The 19965-nt window shown below is 39.3% G+C and overlaps 1 protein-coding gene across 2 annotated transcripts in view; it reads right to left on the reverse strand.

The window, feature by feature from the left end:
• Window positions 1-2446: 2446 nt before the first annotated feature.
• LOC126199376 (RING finger protein 141-like) overlaps window positions 2447-19965 on the reverse strand; it is a 53848-nt gene continuing 36329 nt past the window's right edge. Inside the window, exons 4-5 of one of the 2 annotated variants that reach the window (XR_007540161.1) lie at window positions 14466-14783; window positions 2447-3539 (exon numbers count right to left, since the gene is read on the reverse strand). Coding sequence is in view for 1 of the 2 variants with exons in the window: in XM_049936288.1 (XP_049792245.1) it covers window positions 14627-14783 (157 nt within the window). In the remaining variant the exon portion in view is untranslated. Of the gene's footprint in view, window positions 3540-13843; window positions 14784-19965 lie in introns of those variants that run through there. The other variant, XM_049936288.1, reaches the window with a different exon arrangement.

Raw genomic sequence — 19965 nt, forward strand, 5'->3', positions numbered from 1 at the left:
CTGTTTTGCGTTAAGTTGCATGCCACCACATTCTATCAATTCTCATCATCCCATTACACCAAACTGATTCTATATTCATTCTTTAAGGGTGGATACCTAGCTGAATGTCCTGCACTGTTTGTGACTCTCAAAGAATTTGTTCTTGATCTTGATGGTGTGAACTGTTGTGATCACTGTGCCTTGCCATTTTTCTTTTTATGTTGATGGTGCAAGATAATGGTTTGTTCTGAACATTTCTTGAATGTAGACGATGTTCATTTTGTGAAGTGTAACACATACATCCCATATAAGGCTGACCTCTGCATCTCCTGGACACTCATTTTCTGTCGCTCTCCTGATACACATGGTGAGTCATTAGCAGCTAATATTTTTCCTGTCATAATTGTTACATATCACTTTCAAATGGGCTTCACTAAAGATTGAACATGCGACCTCACACTCAGGGGGGTTCCTTGTAAATGATGGATGGTTTAGTCCTCCTCCTGGTATTATATTTATCAATGTTATTGTTGTAATAGAGGGAAACATTCCACGTAGGAAAAATATATCTAAAAACAAAGATGATGTGACTTACCAAATGAAAGTGCTGGCAGGTCGGCAGACACACAAACAAACACAAACATACATACAAAATTCAAGCTTTCGCAACAAACTGTTGCCTCATCAGGAAAGAGGGAAGGAGAGGGAAAGATGAAAGGATGTGGGTTTTGAGGGAGAGGGTAAGGAGTCATTCCAATCCCGGGAGCGGAAAGACTTACCTTGGGGGAAAAAAGGACAGGTATACACTCGCACACACACACATATCCATCCACACATACACAGACACGAGCAGACATTTGTAAAGGCCAAAAATGTCTGCTCGTGTCTGTGTATGTGCGGATGGATGTGTGTGTGTGTGTGCGCGCGAGTGTATACCTGTCCTTTTTTCCCCCAAGGTAAGTCTTTCCGCTCCCGGGATTGGAATGACTCCTTACCCTCTCCCTCAAAACCCACATCCTTTCATCTTTCCCTCTCCTTCCCTCTTTCCTGATGAGGCAACAGTTTGTTGCGAAAGCTTGAATTTTGTGTGTATGTTTGTGTGTCTGTCGACCTGCCAGCACTTTCATTTGGTAAGTCACATCATCTTTGTTTTTAGATATAATGTTATTGTTGTCTTTGAAATGTGACTGTAATCACACCCGCTGGTGTAGTGTATGTGTGCGAGTTTTATCTTTGTTTAACAATAGCTCATTTGAGGACATGTTAATTTTCAAAAAAATGTTATTTACTTTTTCGAGAGTCGAAGAACCTCCATTAGGCTTGATTATAATACTCCCCTAATTACTGAACATAATTATTTCAGATTCTTGGATATGCAACAAAAGGTCTTTTTTTGTTTGCTTGACATAGTATAATATTAATCTCTGTGAGAGATAGACTTGAACTGCTTGCTGTGAACCATTTGTAGCCCTGTATGGTCATATTTGGTACAGCTGTATTTGGGTAGGACAGTAGTACATTGAAAACCTGACACTTTCAAGCATTCCTTTAAAGTTATTAGAAGGTCACTTACAAAGGTTATATGTATAAGTTGATGAAATATCAAGCCATGGGAGCTTCCTCATTTTACATTCTTTCACCATAACTATAATTCGATTGAAGTGCAATTTGTCAGTGAAATTCTTGCTTTTTTTCATGAAAATAAAATTGTGTCTTCCATGAAAGGAGGACACTATTAATATCTGACCACAATATTTTAGTTTTCCAAGTATAATTTTTTTATGGTCAATACAATCAGAGGCCTTGGCAAGATTACAAGATGATGATAGTTCTTCCAGAACGTCGATGGCATATCATGAATGGCTTTTCTTTGGAGAATATATTATGAAAGCCATAATATGGAGCAATTATCAGTTATGAGGTGAAAAATGAGTGAAGTGTCCCATTTTAAACCATTTTATGAAATTTCACTGGCAGGAATAAAGTGAGTCTGTAACTGACAGTGAATTTTTTTGTATATAGATGGGTGTGGCAGCTACATATCTACACCTGTAAGAAACAACTCACTATAACAGACTGGCTGCAGAAAGAATCAAATCAACAAAAGATTTTAATACTTTGCTAGAAACTGCAGCTAGCCTCATTCCTCCTCTTGGGGCCACAATGATTTTTGTAATCTCCTTATAAGCTTTACGTTTGAAACTAATGTTTGTCAGTTGTATAAACGGTGCTGTTGAAGTAAATATAATGCAACTGTATTTCGCTGTTTAGTAGCACATACAAGTTTGCTGCTACATTCATTTGTTCATTCATTCACACATCATGTTCTGTCAATCCCATCATGAAGAAGAGCCCTCAGGAATGTGAAATGAGTCACAGTACATCAACACAGGAATTGTTGCATATTATCTTGCTGAAATCAAAACTTTTCATAAAACTTATGCTGTGATAAATAGACAAATTGTAATATCCCATTTACTTTATTATTTACATAATTTGCTTTGTGTAAAAAGAAACACATACACAGTTAATTAAAGTATCAAGAATTAATCACAGTAATACATTGGAGGACATTACAGAAAAGGCACCTTGACCAAACATGACAGCATCTCAAAATGGCTCTGAGCACTATGGGACTTAACTGCTGTGGTCATCAGTCCCCTAGAACTTAGAACTACTTAAACCTAACTAACCTAAGGACATCACACACATCCATGCCCGAGGCAGGATTCGAACCTGCGACCGTAGCGGTCGTGCGGTTCCAGACTGTAGCGCCTTTAACCGCTCGGCCACTCCGGCCGGCTGACAGCATCTCATTCAGGATTTACTATCTGTAGTTCAGTAATGTGCCAAATTACATGTCTTAATTTATTGCTATTGAATGAAGATTTGGCGCAAATGGGTTAACATTTGCTATGTGCTGCAAGATGTACAAGTTGTACTTTTAATGGTATGCTATATATCATGCAGGAACAGAATGGTCACACAATGTGACATAGCTGGTGAGACAACACATGTATGTTCAATTTCACAATATGCACACAAATACCATAAAAAATCTGAAATTGGGACCCATACTTCAGGAGATGGGGATGTAATAACATATGATGTACATCAGCACAGAATTGCTTCATATGGCAAGAATTATTCCTGAAGAAAGATTCACATTTAGCAGCTACATATTCACTTCTTCATTATTGTCAGTAACCTTGAAACAATCTAAACTATTACTTGAAAAGTATTCTACACTCTTATCTGGTGCAAATTCATGTTCATTCTGTTTCTTATTCAATCCCCATAGTCTCTTAAATATACGCTTTAAACATAGACAAGGTTAAAGAGTACATTAGCTTGCTGCTTTTACTTATTTTATCATATTCAATACTTGTAGAATTCCTGTGTTTTTTTTTTTTTTAATTATTTTGTCTGGAATCTTGATCGTCATCTACAGACAATTTTGCATTATACAATGTGCATCTGCTGGCTAAAGCAGACAGAGGCAGTTTACATTATGTCTCAAAACAAATTTATCCGGGGTTAAAACAGTCCTCCATTTGGATCTGTGGAAGAACACAATACTGAGACAAAGACAAATCATCAAGTAAAATCAACATATTTAGTATCCTAGAGATTTCTAAATGGATTAGAAACTACTGAAGTAAGTATTCAGAGAATAGCACAGTTTCAGTATGAGAAACTGATTTGTATACCAACCCTACTAAATGACTACAATATGGAAATCCATTTAACAAAAATAAAATACTGTTGAAAACACAGGCTGGCTTCATCCAAAACGTGAAAGACATGAGATCACAGTATAAATTATTGCAAGTTGTTGCTAGAGAATTTGTTTTCCCATTCCTTTCAGCTATGTTTCTCAATTACGATACAAATTAGATATAATGGATAGTTATAAAAAAGTGAAACAGATAAATTAATAATGAGAGATAAAACACAATAAATCTGAAATACCTGAAAATCAGTGGGTCCACAGCTACACAGATGGCTTGTTAATGGAGAAGAGAGAGAAATGTAGGTGTTGGAAGATAAAGAAAAATTCTCTCTTTGTGTCAAACTTTAGGACCAAAACACTTGAATTTTGAAGGTGAAGTTGAAGCCATCAGAACTGCAATAATACAGCTAAACAACTTTTTATACACATTCAACAAAGCAGTTATAGTTTGTGATTGCAGAGTAGCAATATCAGCAGTTGTTGACACACTAGATCCAAAAAACATTAAAGCTAAAGAAATCCAAGAAGTAATTAAATCACTATAACAGAAGAACAAGCCAACTGCAATTCTTGTAACCTTCTCACTGTGGCTTAGATTTTCAAGCCAAAAGGGCACAAAAATTAAACAGATGCGAAAAAACTAACATGTCATATCTTTCAGTGAAATACACAGTTAAACAACATATTTTAAGAAGAATTAAAATCATCCAATAAAATTTCTTGGGAGGGAAAGATCTGGAAGAACTGTACAGATGACTCAGTAGTTCCTGATGGACAAATAAGAGAAGCCGTAGCCATATTCAGATTGATTACTGAACATGATTGACTGTCTGCCCACCTGCATAAGATCTGCATCCTGTTGTCTCCAGAATGTGTTCTGTGTCACAAGATTGGTTTGATGTTGAACAAAAAACATTTAAAAGAGTGTACAAGATTAAGTGATTGTAATTCAGATTTAGCAACACTGTATTGGGAAGCAAGATGAATGATGATAATTCATGTGCCAGAAGATTGAAATAATTGTAATAATAATAATAATAATAAATAATAATAATAATTAATTTTGTTCTAATGACACTCTTCTAAGGACTTTGTGCCATTATACATGTTATGATTCTAGATTTCATTTAGATAGATACTGCTTGGGTAAAACATTAACCAACTTTTTTCTAAAGCATATCATACCATTTTGCAGGATTACTAAATTTTTATTCTTATTTTTTCAGAAATAATATCTGCAGATGATTTATATAAGAGGGATATTTGATTCTGCGGTATTTCTCATATTAATGTCGTTCTTAATGGTTTGTTTCACAAAGTTTTGAAACTAAAATCAAATGTTTTGAATTATACAAGTCACAACTGAGTCTTACTGCCAGAGACCAACTCCTTGAAATCTGGTCCTAGTACTGGATTCTTTATTCTTTTCACACATCACTTTCTTGTGGCTTCTTTTTTCTTGGAATTTTATTTCCCTCTCCGAGCTTTCATTGCAGGTTACAAACCTGGTGAATCATTATTCAATGTGATCCTAGCGCACGTTGGTAGTCCTTGCTGAAGCTACATCGTCTCCCTCACCCTAACTGAACTAAAGGCAAATATGCTATCTGTTTGCAAATTTTGTAAATTCTGTGTGTTTGCACATGGTGACTTTTTGTGTGTTTTGGTTCTGAGACAATGAATGAGGTCAGACTTTGTGTTATTGTGTAAGAGAAACTTCCTAAAATCCACATTAAACCTGGTTGGCATACAAGATTAATAGTGAGATATACCATAAGGCCTGGTTCACTTTCATTTCTTGCAAACTATTACTCTGTGTGGTACACTACACTAGCAGATTTATGTCCTTGGGATTCTTTTTTTAAAGATTATTTTGACCTGGCCCGTATGCTCCTGTATCGGTAACTGTCCAATAACATACCTCATAATGAAAGCCTCCCCCCCCCCCTCCCCCCGCCCCCATGAACCATGGACCTTGCCGTTGGTCGGGAGGCTTGCGTGTCTCAGCGATACAGATAGCCGTACCGTAGGTGCAACCACAACAGAGGGGTATCTCTTGAGAGGCCAGACAAACGTGTGGTTCCTGAAGAGGGGCAGCAGCCTTTTCAGTAGTTGCAGGGGCAACAGTCTGGATGATTGACTGATCTGGCCTTGTAACACTAACCAAAACAGCCTTGCTGTGCAGGTACTGCGAACGGCTGAAAGCAAGGGGAAACTACAGCCGTAATTTTTCCCGAGGGCATGCAGCTTTACTGTATGGTTAAATGATGATGGCGTCCTCTTGGGTAAAATATTCCGGAGGTAAAATAGTCCCCCATTCGGATCTCCGGGCGGGGACTACTCAAGAGGATGTCATTGTCAGTAGAAAGAAAACTGGCATTTTACGGATTGGAGTGTGGAATGTCAGATCCCTTAATCGGGCAGGTAGGTTAGAAAATTTAAAAAGGGAAATGGATAGGTTAAAGTTATATATAGTGGGAATTAGTGAAGTTTGGTGGCAGGAGGAACAAGACTTCTGGTCAGGTGACTACACGGTTATAAACACAAAATCAAATAGGGGTAATGCAGGAGTAGGTTTAATAATGAACAGGAAAATAGGAATGCGGGTAAGCTACTACAAACAGCATAGTGAACGCATTATTGTGGCCAAGAGAGATACGAAGCCCACACCTACGACAGTAGTACAAGTTTATATGCCGACTAGCTCTGCAGATGACGAAGAAATTGAAGAAATGTATGATGAAATAAAAGAAATTATTCAGATAGTGAAGGGAGACGAAAATTTAATAGTCATGGGTGACTGGAATTCGTCAGTAGGAAAAGGGAGAGAAGGAAATGTAGTAGGTGAATATGGATTGGGACTAAGAAATGAAAGAGGAAGCTGTCTGGTAGAATTTTGCACAGAGCATAACTTAATCGTAGCTAACACTTGGTTCAAGAATCATGAAAGAAGGTTGTATACATGGAAGAACCCTGGAGATACTAAAAGGTATCAGATAGATTATATAATGGTAAGACAGAGATTTAGGAACCAGGTTTTAAATTGTAAGACATTTCCAGGGGCAGATGTGGACTCTGACCACTGTCTGTTGGTTATGAACTGCAGATTAAAACTGAAGAAACTACAAAAAGGTGGTAATTTAAGGAGATGGGACCTGAATAAACTGACTAAACCAGAGGTTGTACAGAGTTTCAGGGAGAGCATAAGGGAACAACTGACAATAATGGGGGAAAGAAATACAGTAGAAGAAGAATGGGTAGCTTTGAGGGATGAAGTAGTGAAGGCAGCAGAGGATCAAGTAGGTAAACAGACAAGGGCAAGTAGAAATCCTTGGGTAACAGAAGAAATATTGAATGTAATTGATGAAAGGAGAAAATATAAAAATGCAGTAAATGCAAAATGGCTAAGCAGGGATGGCTAGAGGACAAATGTAAGGATGTAGAGGTTTATCTCACTAGGGGTAAGATAGATACTGCCTACAGGAAAATTAAAGAGACATTTGGAGAAAAGAGAACCACTTGTATGAATATCAATAGCTCAGTTTTAAGCAAAGAAGGGAAAGCAGAAAGGTGGAAGGAATATATAGAGGGTCTATACAAGGGCGATGGACTTGAGGACAATTTGATGGAAATGGAAGAGGATGTAGATGAAGATGAAATGTGAGATATGATACTGCGTGAAGAGTTTGACATAGCACTGAAAGACCTGAATCGAAACAAGGCCCCCGGAGTAATGAAATGAAATGTCATGTGACGAGGGCCTCCCGTCGGGTAGACCGCTCGCCTGGTGCAAGTCTTTCGATTTGACGCCACTTCGGCGACTTGTGCGTCGATGGGGATGAAATGATGATGATTAGGACAACACAACACCCAGTCCCTGAGCGGAGAAAATCTCCGACCCAGCCAGGAATCGAACCCGGGCCCTTAGGATTGACAGTCTGTCGCGCTGACCACTCAGCTACCGGGGGCGGCCCCCGGAGTAGACAACATTCCTAAGAACTACTGACAGCCTTGGGAGAGCCAGTCCTGACAAAACTCTACCATCTGGTGAACAAGATGTATGAGACAGGCGAAATACCCTCAGACTTCAAGAAGAATATAATAATTCCAATCCCAAAGAAAGCAGGTGTTGACAGATGTGAAAATTACCGAACTATCAGTTTAATGAGTCACGGCTGTAAAATACTGACGCGAATTCTTTACAGATGAATGGAAAAACTGGTAGAAGCCAACCTCGGGGAAGATCAGTTTGGATTCCGTAGAAATATCGGAACACGTGAGGCAATACTGACCCTACGACTTATCTTAGAAGCTAGATTAAGGAAAGGCAAACCTACGTTTCTAGCATTTGTAGACTTGGAGAAAGCTTTTGACAATGTTGACTGGAATACTCTCTTTCAAATTCTGAAGGTGGCAGGGGTAAAATACAGGGAGCGAAAAGCTATTTACAATTTGTACAGAAACCAGATGGCAGTTATAAGAGTCGAGGGACATCAAAGGGAAGCAGTGGTTGGGAAAGGAGTGAGACAGGGTTGTAGCCTCTCCCCAATGTTATTCAATCTGTATATTGAGCAAGCAGTGAAGGAATCAAAAGAAAAATTTAGAGTAGGTATTAAAATCCATGGAGAAGAAATAAAAACTTCGAGGTTCGCCGATGACATTGAAATTCTGCCAGAGACAGCAAAGGACTTGGAAGAGCAGCGGAACGGAATGGACAGTGTCTTAAAAGGAGGGTATAAGATGAACATCAACAAAAGCAAAACGAGGATAATGGAATGTAGTCGAATTAAGTCGGGTGATGCTGAGGGAATTAGATTAGGAAATGAGACACTTAAAATAGTAAAGAAGTTTTGCTATTTGGGGAGCAAAATAACTGATGATGGTCAAAGTAGAGAGGATATAAAATGTAGACTGGCAATGGCAAGGAAATCGTTTCTGAAGAAGAGAAATTTGTTAACATCGAGTATAGATTTAAGTGTCAGGAAGTCGTATCTGAAAGTATTTGTATGGAGTGTAGCCATGTATGGAAGTGAAACATGGACGATAAATAGTTTGGACAAGAAGAGAATAGAAGCTTTTGAAATGTGGTGCTACAGAAGAATGCTGAAGATTAGATGGGTAGATCACATAACTAATGAGGAAGTACTGAATAGGATTGGGAAGAAGAGAAGTTTGTGGCACAACTTGACTAGAAGAAGGGATCGGTTGGTAGGACATGTTCTGAGGCATCAAGGGATCACAAATTTGGTATTGGAGGGCAGCGTGGAGGGTAAAAATCGTAGAGGGAGACCAAGAGATGAATACACCAAACAGATACAGAAGGATGTAGGTTGCAGTAGGTACTGGGAGATGAAGAAGCTTGCACAGGATAGAGTAGCATGGAGAGCTGCATCAAACCAGTCTCAGGACTGAAGACCAAAACAACAACAATGAAACCTCAACTTCACATTCCTGGCACACTGTTATAAAATTTCATATATCCATTTCAGTTACTGCCATAACCAGATGAATGAGTCACAAAGCACCCAAATTATGTTGAGCAGCAACCTCACTGGGTGAGTTGTTCCTTGCCTAAATTTTGGAGGTAGACATTTATCTGGTTGGATAATTTTTTTGTGAACACATCAACATGAAACACTACACAGCATTTGCAGTGAAGTTGGTATACAATAATGCTGTTCTCCCAGGTGGCTATTGGCCATGGTTCCAATGTGGTAGGAAATGTCAGTGACAGGACTTCAATAGGACATAGTCAGCAAATGTATGGCACATATCATATACTTGCATCTTTCACACTGATGTGCCAAATGGGACTGGGGTTGTTGGGTGCAAAAGTGGCAAAGGAATGGGCAAGGACGTTGTGTATGCTAGGTGAGAGAATGGATACAACTTTGAGATATACATTCCTGACAGATTTTAAATTGAATATGCTGTGAAATTAGCCATTCCTTAGTTCATATTTATCAGGAAACTCTACTGCAACAGTAAGTATCAAATATCTGAAAAATAGTGCAAGTAAAATAATGGGCGCGCGCACACACACACACACACACACACACACACACACACACACACACACAGAGAGAGAGAGAGAGAGAGAGAACACACACAGAGAGAGAGAGAGAGAGAGAGAGAGAGAGAGAGAGAGAGAGAGAGAACACACAGAGAGAGAGAGAGAGAGAGAGAGAGAGAGAGAGAGAGAGAACACACACACAGAGAGAGAGAGAGAGAGAGAGAGAGAGAGAGAGAGAGAGAGAGAGAATTACAGAACAATACTGTGAATTTCTGTCTGTTGCACGGTTCTATAGTAGATATAGCAGATTCAAGGTTGTAAATTTATAGTGTTCCTGGAGCAAAACTAGTGTTTTTCAAAGAAATGGAACGGTTTTAGGTAAAACTACTTTTGTGAAAGGAAACATTTTTTTCACACACCCAAGTGTCTTACAAATAATAGATGTAAACACAGGTGAACAGATATCATTCTTTTTTTCTGAATTTCCAATAGGCATCTATCACACTTGTAGACAGTTGACTGATAGCCAAAATATGACCACATATCTACAAATATGTGACTGGCTTGAGCAGTGTTTAACAAACAAAATGGCTCTGAGCACTATGGGACTTAGTTTAACAAACACAAAAAATCAAGCAAAGTTCCGCCACTTTGGCCTCAGATGAGCCTGTCAGGACTGACTGACCACTATTTCATGCTCAACCAGAGGCAGCATCTGGATGTGGTATGGAGGGGTGTTTTGGTCAGCACACTACTCTCGGACAGTTTTTAACAGAACCCAGCACATTATACAGGAGGCCACACTGCCAGGAAACAACAGGGCATCTCTATTGTTGGTTTTAGTAGTTTCAGCATTTGCAGTCATGGTCACTTTCTCTTTACACAATATTGCAACAACTTCCGTAGTTGTCTTTATCATGTGGTGAGCACAGACCTTATTGCTTTCTATGGTTGGAGTCCAACCAATCAGCAACAAAATCTATGCCAACTCCTGCCAAAGGAAAGTGAACTTCTTGTAGTATCATATAAAGAGAAAATCAGCTCCTAATCCCAAACTTGTAAGCCATCAATTTTCCCTTGAAAATCTGAAGGATCAGCTCTTAAGTTCCTAATATAAGTTAATGATTTTGCAGACACACTAAGATTGTTCACTGATGATACTGCTGCCTACAGAAAGAGTCATTACTGGCAGTTTGTAAGCAAATTCACACAGTATTTCTGTTTGTGTGATGAATTACAGAGATCTCTAACTGTGGTGTCTGATTATAAGTTTAGTGGTAAATTACTGGAGTCTGTCACATTGAATACTGGAAGATAATATAAAATAGTGATACAAAATGAACATGATAACTTAATAGTAGGAAAGAGGCACCTAAATCTCTGGAGTTCTTATCATGTAGGCATGACAACAGATCTCAAATGAATTCAGTCATACTGCTGGGATTGTAATAAGTAACAGGTAAGTACAGACCATATGAAACTGTAAAACGAGATGTTCAAAGAGTCTTGTCTATATCTATAAATTTAGGAAACCTGTATGTGACGACTATAAGCCTTCTACTGAACCATACAGTCAGTAATTTCCATAACGCTCCATGTGTGAATAAAACAGGACAGAAATTCAGTAATTTCCTCCAGCATACAGCAGCTTGCAGAAGATACGCATAAGTGTGTATGTAGATAGCAGGCAAAATATTCTATAGTTCAGGGCATGACAAGAAAAGTGTGTGTGTGTGTGTGTGTGTGCATAAAAAAAGTCATTTTTTGAAAATATAATTGGACAGATAAAAATAAATAAATAAAAAAATACTCAGCAAGTGGAGCCAGGAGTGAACGCATACAAAAGTTAAGGAAATGTACAAGCTTTTGGAACCAGTGGCTTCTTCTTCTTATTATTATTATTCTTTTTCTGGCGAAAGAGTGGAAGAGTTTGTAAGAGGTATGAAGAAAAAGAATTGGTGAGGTTTAGGAAATGATGAGAATTTTGGAAAAGTCACCCACAACTTGGGGTCGGGGGAGACTTATTGGATGGGATCACAAGGAAAGACTGATTGTTGGAGACTGCACCAGATGAGATTTGAAAGAGCTTGAAGGTGGAAGATAGGATAATAAGCAAGATAGAAATTACTGACAAAACATTATGCAAGAGTTAATATGAGCAGAAAGCTAAGTCTGTCATATGTGAAAGAGGTAGGGGGCAAGGAAAAATAGACAGATCAGAAAACAGAATATACAGAAAACAAAAAGGTAGTGAAGAAAGGAATACTTACTGAGAAGAAATTCTGAGACCAAACAAATTAACAGAAATTAAAAATTAAGGCCATGTGGCTGGTGAGGACTAACGACTTGTTATAATGCCAGTTCCTACCTGTGGAGTTCAGGAAACTGGTGTTGGGGGCTGGGCAAGAATGAGATGGCACATGTGGTGGAACAGGCATTGAGGGCATGAAATTCATGACCTTAAACAGAATACTGTTTATTAGTTTTCTCCTATCTTCCACCTTTAAACTCTCATGTTTTCAAAGGGACGACTTTCTGTAACTCACTCCATTTCTTAAACCTCACCAGTCTATTTTCTTCAGGAGGAGGAGGAGACAGAAGCTTCTATTCCTGTGTGTATATTGCTGCTTATTTTTAGTAAGGAACATCTTGTTATTCCACAACACACAAAGTGGGCAGATTCATCAATCTCAATACACCATATTATTAGAATTCTCAATGTCACAATTCCTGAAAGCATGAGAATAGTATAAATAGCAAAACTAGCATCCCTCATTTTGCCTACTTCCCAAATGTTTTGTGCAAACCTAGTATAAAGCCAACATGGTCACTCAATGCACACCATTCCTGACAATACAAAAGTGTCCTCAGTCACCATATGACCACCTGTCATTTACTGTGAAAAATGCACTTGGAGGATGAGGATGGGGACAATGTGATGCGGGTGAGGGGGTGGTGGCAAAACTCTTGGGCCACAAAGCCCTTCCAGAGCACCAAGTCATGAAGATGAATTTATTTGACATATCCATCTCTCATAACAGCTGAACACCTATGGAGTTAAGATTTAAACTTTAATAAGACTCGAAAGTGCTGATGGCCAAGGCCCTTTCAGTCACCCGGAGTGCATGTTGCTTAGTATTGTGTCACCATAGCAGACATCACCATCAGTTAAGAAAACAGGAAATTTATAAATAAACTGCATAAATGATGGAACTTTCTCAGCAAATTGCAAATTTAGAATAGAGAAGTAGATAATATATATCATTCAAGAGTGCCCTAAGATCATACACTAATGCTTCTGAGAATTTTCTGATGGCAAGTCAGACATTTATTAATTGCATTTTCAATTTAGTCTCTCTCTCTCTTATCCCCCCCCCCCCCCCCCCCCCCCCGCCACACACACAGCTGTGGCAGTGGTGAGAATGATTATAATGTTACACGTCAATTACAGCAAATAGTCATGTCAGGGCAAATACATCATAGCTGTGATACTAACTAACACAATAACAAAATGGATTGTATTATAGGGACAGAAATGAGGAGTGCAAGAGGCAGTGGGAGGAGGGCAAGGGGAAAGAGGAGTGCAAGGAGAAATAGGATGGTGAGGGGAAAGAGGAGGGGATACTGGTACTTTCTCCATCTACCGCACTCTTGTGCCTTCCCGGTTCAATATTTTTGTGAAGCCTCTTAAGAACTACTACTAAACATATCTATTTTTCGAACAAATATGATTGTATTAAGAATATTTTCTTGTGAACAGGTAGCAGCACACAAACTCTGAAAATTACTGTTAGCAACCTCCCTGTTTCACAAAATTTATCATTAGTGTTTCTGTTTACCATACACAGAAAGATAAATGTTTGTTTAAACCTGACTAAAGTGACTTACTCTCAAAAATACATATATTCATCATGACCATAAATAACTTAATAATCATAACTTGTAAGTTCATAAGTTACATTAGAAGGAAAGGAAGAAAACCCTATCAGCGTACACTCCGCTGCAGGGTGAAAATCTCATTCAAGAAAACCCTACTTTGAACACTTTTACATATTTATATAAATTTCATAATGATGTCCAATTTCATCACTAAATGGCAGTTACAGTAGAAGGTTTGTACAAACATATGCAAAATTCTTGATGAACAGTCAGTGATACAATTTATTCGTGTCACTTATTTATCTCATTAACAGTGGGCAAGAAATAATCTGTTCCACCAAATGACAAATCCACTACATTGTCAGCGTTGGGTATATCACAATAATATATATCTTTTTAATACTGACTTCTTATATATAGTCATGACTCACAATCTGGAAACTCAACACACTTGCAGACCACTACCACAACAGTCACTACAAGGAAAAAAGGAAGGGCAAAGAAAATGTGAGGAATAAAGAAAAATGGTAAATAATATTACTGCTGGGGGTAAAAGTTTTTGGCAAATAATGAATATAATGAAACAAAATTAAAACACTGAATGTAAAATGGAATAATTTTTTATCCTTTGTGTAGTTTCTTCAATACATGTACGACATCAAAATAATTTATCATCAGAAAATTCGCAATATTTACACCAATGAGTGAGTTTCTCTTCACTTTTCCATGACAATTTTTCTAAGAATTTTCAAATAGCTTGGGATCTGCAGTAAATACATATGCAGAAGTGATTAATTATAATTTTACTTTTCACTTCAGATTTGGGTTTCTGTAACACGATTTTACAATAACAAGAGTTACCTGTAAAAATTATTCCATTTCTACTAGCTGGCCATACCATCCATGGTCATGAAACCATATTTATCATCCTTACACATAAAACGTGTAACAGATGTGCAGGTGTATTCTGTCTGCATTTTATTTCATAACTATGACATGATAGTGCTGGACAGTCAGAGGCATCACTTTGGAGTGCCTGATGTTGAGGGCAATCCCATGAGAGCTGAACATATTGCTTCATTTATTTCATGGGCTCCTGGTACTTCAGAAATAACCCAGCTGTCATCAGTACTTTCACATGCTTCACGACATATGGGACATGTCTTGTGATTTACATTCCTGTAAACGAACAGCACAGATTAAATACTGCCATGACATATGAAAACACAGAGCTGCATGCTGGGAAAAAAGTGAGAGAAATCAAAGATCATAAACTTCTCTCAGGAGTTGTAATTCACTTGTCATATGAATACAGGATGACGCGATGCAGCTGAATGAAAATGAACAAAGTGAAGAAAATAACAACTTAAGTCTAGTAGCAACATCTCAATGTCACACGGTAAGTGTTGACCTTTAGTATGTCATGTCTTACAGCAATCTAGAATACAACAGTTCCTTCACGACTGTGAAAGTCATTCTGTTTGTCCAAAAAATGCTGCTATCATCTGAGACAGTACTGTTGAATTAAATTTTTAAATAAATTCAACTCTTTTAGTGCTATATATCCACTGCTTATGGTTTTACTAGTCATGACTGACTGATTTGCAACAGTATATTTTTCATAAGTTTTGTACATCAATGACTTCTGAAAATTTGAAACTGGTGAAATATCATCAACCTCCTTCAAAAATTTCCATATTTATAATTAATTATGAGTTGCAGCATTCTATGACACTTTAAAAACTTATTGACTTGGTAAGAATTTATGTTAGTTTACGGTTATATCTGACAGAATTTTACCCGCGATCTGCAATTCAGAGCAATTGTTCAATACAAAGTTTGAAATTCATTTAGCTGCCTACCTAATCACTGTAACGGTGCTACTTCACATGATGTATGCAACAGTTATCTCATTGTGAATATATAGAATAGAACATAACCTGATAACATTGGCATTTGCTGTATCCCTTGACTCCAATTAATAAGTTAGAGCTGATGACAATAATGCTTCACATTAAACAAACTTATAGCCACAAATGAGCTAAATCTAAGCTTTGACAGACATACCATAATAGTAGCATTCGCTGCAACCTCTACTGGTATACTGTTAGTAGCTCTTAACTACAGTGTAACAGAAAAAAATTCTATATGCAGGAGCAGGCGCAGCTCGTGGTTTCTATACTGGGGAAGGCTGCAGCATTTATCGATCGATGCCAACATAGACCTCGGGTTATGCTACAGATTAGTCTGACATAAACAACTAAGAATTCAGGTGGAGGGGGTGGGAAGATCACTCTCTACCCATAATTTTACGTACTGTATCTTCTATAATCAGGTATTAAATATCATTAGAAGCTAACTTCGAGTTAAAATCTTTGGTAAGTGTTTTTATATGTCATCATTACATTTTCTGACACTTTGCAGCAAATCATATGGAAAGACGCGTTTCGGAGAGATCTTTAATGCGGGTCTGGATGCACCAAGTTCTTTCACTTTCATTCTATGGCCATGTTCCAAGTTTTTACCTATTAAATTGCACACTGAATTCATATTACGCTTGTTTCACACTCGCGGTATGTCGCAGATATTCACCAGCAAGTAAAACTCACTAAAATCTTGCAAAATATACTCCGAAAAAGAAACTTGCTATTATTACACGGTATCAACAAAAGCAGTCAGCATCAGCAAGCAAGGAAAGTAAAGTAACGGGACAAATTTCGCGCGCTTTGTCCTCTAACCACTTATGAAACTCTCGCTAGATGGCAGTACTGGTATGTTACTGTAGTGTAGTGCACTCTGGCGGGATATTTGCAAACTTATTCTAAATGTGGATAAAATAGCCAATGGCAGAAACAAAACAACTATGTAAAACATTATCAAAACAATAATACTAAACGTCGATTAATGACGCATCGAAGCTTAGTAGAGATGTGCAGAGACAGAGATTGGATAGCGAAGTTTCGGCCACTCTACATTCCTTTATTACATAGATAGTGAAACCTGAAAAATGTGTGGTGGTTGGTATGACACCCTTAGGCTGCAATCTCTGAGCCTTCGGGTCGCCCATAAAGAGCAGTACTATGTAGAAGCCACACCCCCAAACCGCTACTACATGCAGCTTACGGACGTTCCAAGGCACAGCCTAAACACTACTAACCGTTCGGAAAACATCTATTGATACAAACAGTTCCATAAACGTTGACCGCCGTTATTTTAATCGGAATGGGAAATATGCTGAATTCATCCTGATAATTTAAATTATGTAATACGTTCTTGCGAAATTTACTTTAACATATATTTTGGGGTGGCTCCGCCTCAGAGCCTTTAATTACGAGCCGCGCCTGTGCAGGAGTATCAGATCACGCAGCCCTTTTTATATCACTACCAAAATTAAAGTGAGGCTGCACAACTCAAGAAAGTAGGAATTTTGGTTACAAAAATGGGGAAGAGTTTATATTAAGAAAAGAATGCTTCATCACATGGCCAGGTTTCAACACATGAATAAATGGCAACTACAAGAACTTATCTGTAAAGAGTGTTTCCCTTATATAACAGTATGAGACATGTCTCACTAAAAAAAATCATGGATAACAAAATGAATTTGAGTGTCAAACATTACAAATGAATAATATGCTTATGGAGGTAACAGTAAACTTCCTGCCACCAAAAATAAATCTGACAATGACAGAGAGAAACTGTCCAGGCTAAATTTTCCCATTTATCAAACTCTAATGTTATTAAACATTTCTCAAAAATTCAAATTCTGTAGGATAGCATGAGGTTCTCAGCGAAACAATAACAATAATCTGTCATGGATTTGCAGATTCTCTCTTCTTGATAATCATTAAATCTTTTAATGATTTCATGACCGGCAAATAAACTGAGGTAAAAACAGTAAAAAGATAAAATAAACTCTAGGCCTGCCTCACAGCTATAAATTTTCTAAAAAGAAAAATTAAAAAAATAAAAAAAAATTTAACAGCAGAAGGGTAAGATTTTAATTTCCACATATCATCAGTCCACGTAATCAGTGTGGTTTCAGGAATGGCCGCAGAAGACTTCATTCATTAAAGAAATTGGTCAGAAAGTAAGCAGCTACCTAGATAATATCACAAATGTGACATATTTTTTGTGCCCCCACAAAAATCTTCAATGCTGAAAGCCACGATTTGCTTGTCCATGAACTGTGGCCAAAACACTGGTATTTGTAGCACCGCATAGGGTTAGGAACATAACGCCTAATGACAGCTAAAGTGACAGCTAAAAGCATATTTATTTTCATGAATAATTATAAAGGTGCATTTCGTTGTGTTTTACTGTGTTTGTAAGATATCGATCATATGTGGCTTAGAATCTGCATAGCTTTGGTAGACTGTTTCTACTGTTTTATCAGTTGTAGCAAAGTAATAATAGCACTATATACACTCCTGGAAATGGAAAAAAGAACACATTGACAGCGGTGTGTCAGACCCACCATACTTGCTCCGGACACTGCGAGAGGGCTGTACAAGCAATGATCACACGCACGGCACAGCGGACACACCAGGAACCGCGGTGTTGGCCGTCGAATGGCACTAGCTGCGCAGCATTTGTGCACCGCCGCCGTCAGTGTCAGCCAGTTTGCCGTGGCATACGGAGCTCCATCGCAGTCTTTAACACTGGTAGCATGCCGCGACAGCGTGGACGTGAACCGTATGTGCAGTTGACGGACTTTGAGCGAGGGCGTATAGTGGGCATGCGGGAGGCCGGCGGAAGGTGCATGTGCCCGTCGACCTGGGACCGGACCGCAGCGACGCACGGATGCACGCCAAGACCATAGGATCCTACGCAGTGCCGTAGGGGACCGCACCGCCAATTCCCAGCAAATTAGGGACACTGTTGCTCCTGGGGTATCGGCGAGGACCATTCGCAACCGTCTCCATGAAGCTGGGCTACGGTCCCGCACACCGTTAGGCCGTCTTCCGCTCACGCCCCAACATCGTGCAGCCCGCCTCCAGTGGTGTCGCAATAGGCGTGAATGGAGGGACGAATGGAGACGTGTCGTCTTCAGCGATGAGAGTCGCTTCTGCCTTGGTGCCAATGATGGTCGTATGCGTGTTTGGCGCCGTGCAGGTGAGCGCCACAATCAGGACTGCATACGACCGAGGCACACAGGGCCAACACCCGGCATCATGGTGTGGGGAGCGATCTCCTACACTGGCCGTACACCACTGGTGATCGTCGAGGGGACACTGAATAGTGCACGGTACATCCAAACCATCATCGAACCCATCGTTCTACCATTCCTAGACCGGCAAGGGAACTTGCTGTTCCAACAGGACAATGCACGTCCGCATGTATCCCGTGCCACCCAACGTGCTCTAGAAGGTGTAAGTCAACTACCCTGGCCAGCAAGATCTCCGGATCTGTCCCCCATTGAGCATGTTTGGGACTGGATGAAGCGTCGTCTCACGCGGTCTGCACGTCCAGCACGAACGCTGGTCCAACTGAGGCGCCAGGTGGAAATGGCATGGCAAGCCGTTCCACAGGACTACATCCAGCATCTCTACGATCGTCTCCATGGGAGAATAGCAGCCTGCATTGCTGCGAAAGGTGGATATACACTGTACTAGTGCCGACATTGTGCATGCTCTGTTGCCTGTGTCTATGTGCCTGTGGTTCTGTCAGTGTGATCATGTGATGTATCTGACCCCAGGAATGTGTCAATAAAGTTTCCCCTTCCTGGGACAATGAATTCACGGTGTTCTTATTTCAATTTCCAGGAGTGTAATTAACATGATAACAACATTTTCAAAGAATGTATAAAACATAATTCAATCAAAGTATGGGCATATTAAAATTGCAACCTTCTCCTCCTCCCCCTCTGTGTCCACCACTTCCTACCCTTGTCTCTCTGTCCATTTTTGTTCTCCCACCTCTATCTGTCCATATCTTCCTCCTCCTCCTCTCTCTGTCTGTTCATCTTCTCCTCTCCCCTCTGTGCTCATCCCCTCGTCTATCCATCTCAAGCTTCCCCCAGCTGTGCCCACCCATGTGTATAGACCCTGCACAGCAGGTCAACGAAGTAGGCTGTTACTATTCCCACAAAGTGGTTGTCATATACAGCAGCCTATGTACCACGAGCTTGAAAACAGTTTCTAGTCCCTGACATGTAGGCTGCTCCACAAAGCAGGTCAATACTATTCCCACTCAACACCCCCTTTGTGCAGAGCAGCCTATTTGGCACGACCCTAAATAACATGCACGCCTGTATCTCCATAAATATTAGAGCTACAAGTTATAAACACCCCTATGATAGTCCTCTCAAGGCAAGGAGTTAGTGTGTCAAATTTGGCTCACTTTGGTCTAGGGATCTAGGAAC

The sequence above is a fragment of the Schistocerca nitens genome, chromosome 8 (genome assembly GCF_023898315.1).
Source record: "Schistocerca nitens isolate TAMUIC-IGC-003100 chromosome 8, iqSchNite1.1, whole genome shotgun sequence".
In the NCBI taxonomy this organism is placed as follows: Eukaryota; Metazoa; Arthropoda; class Insecta; order Orthoptera; family Acrididae; genus Schistocerca; species Schistocerca nitens.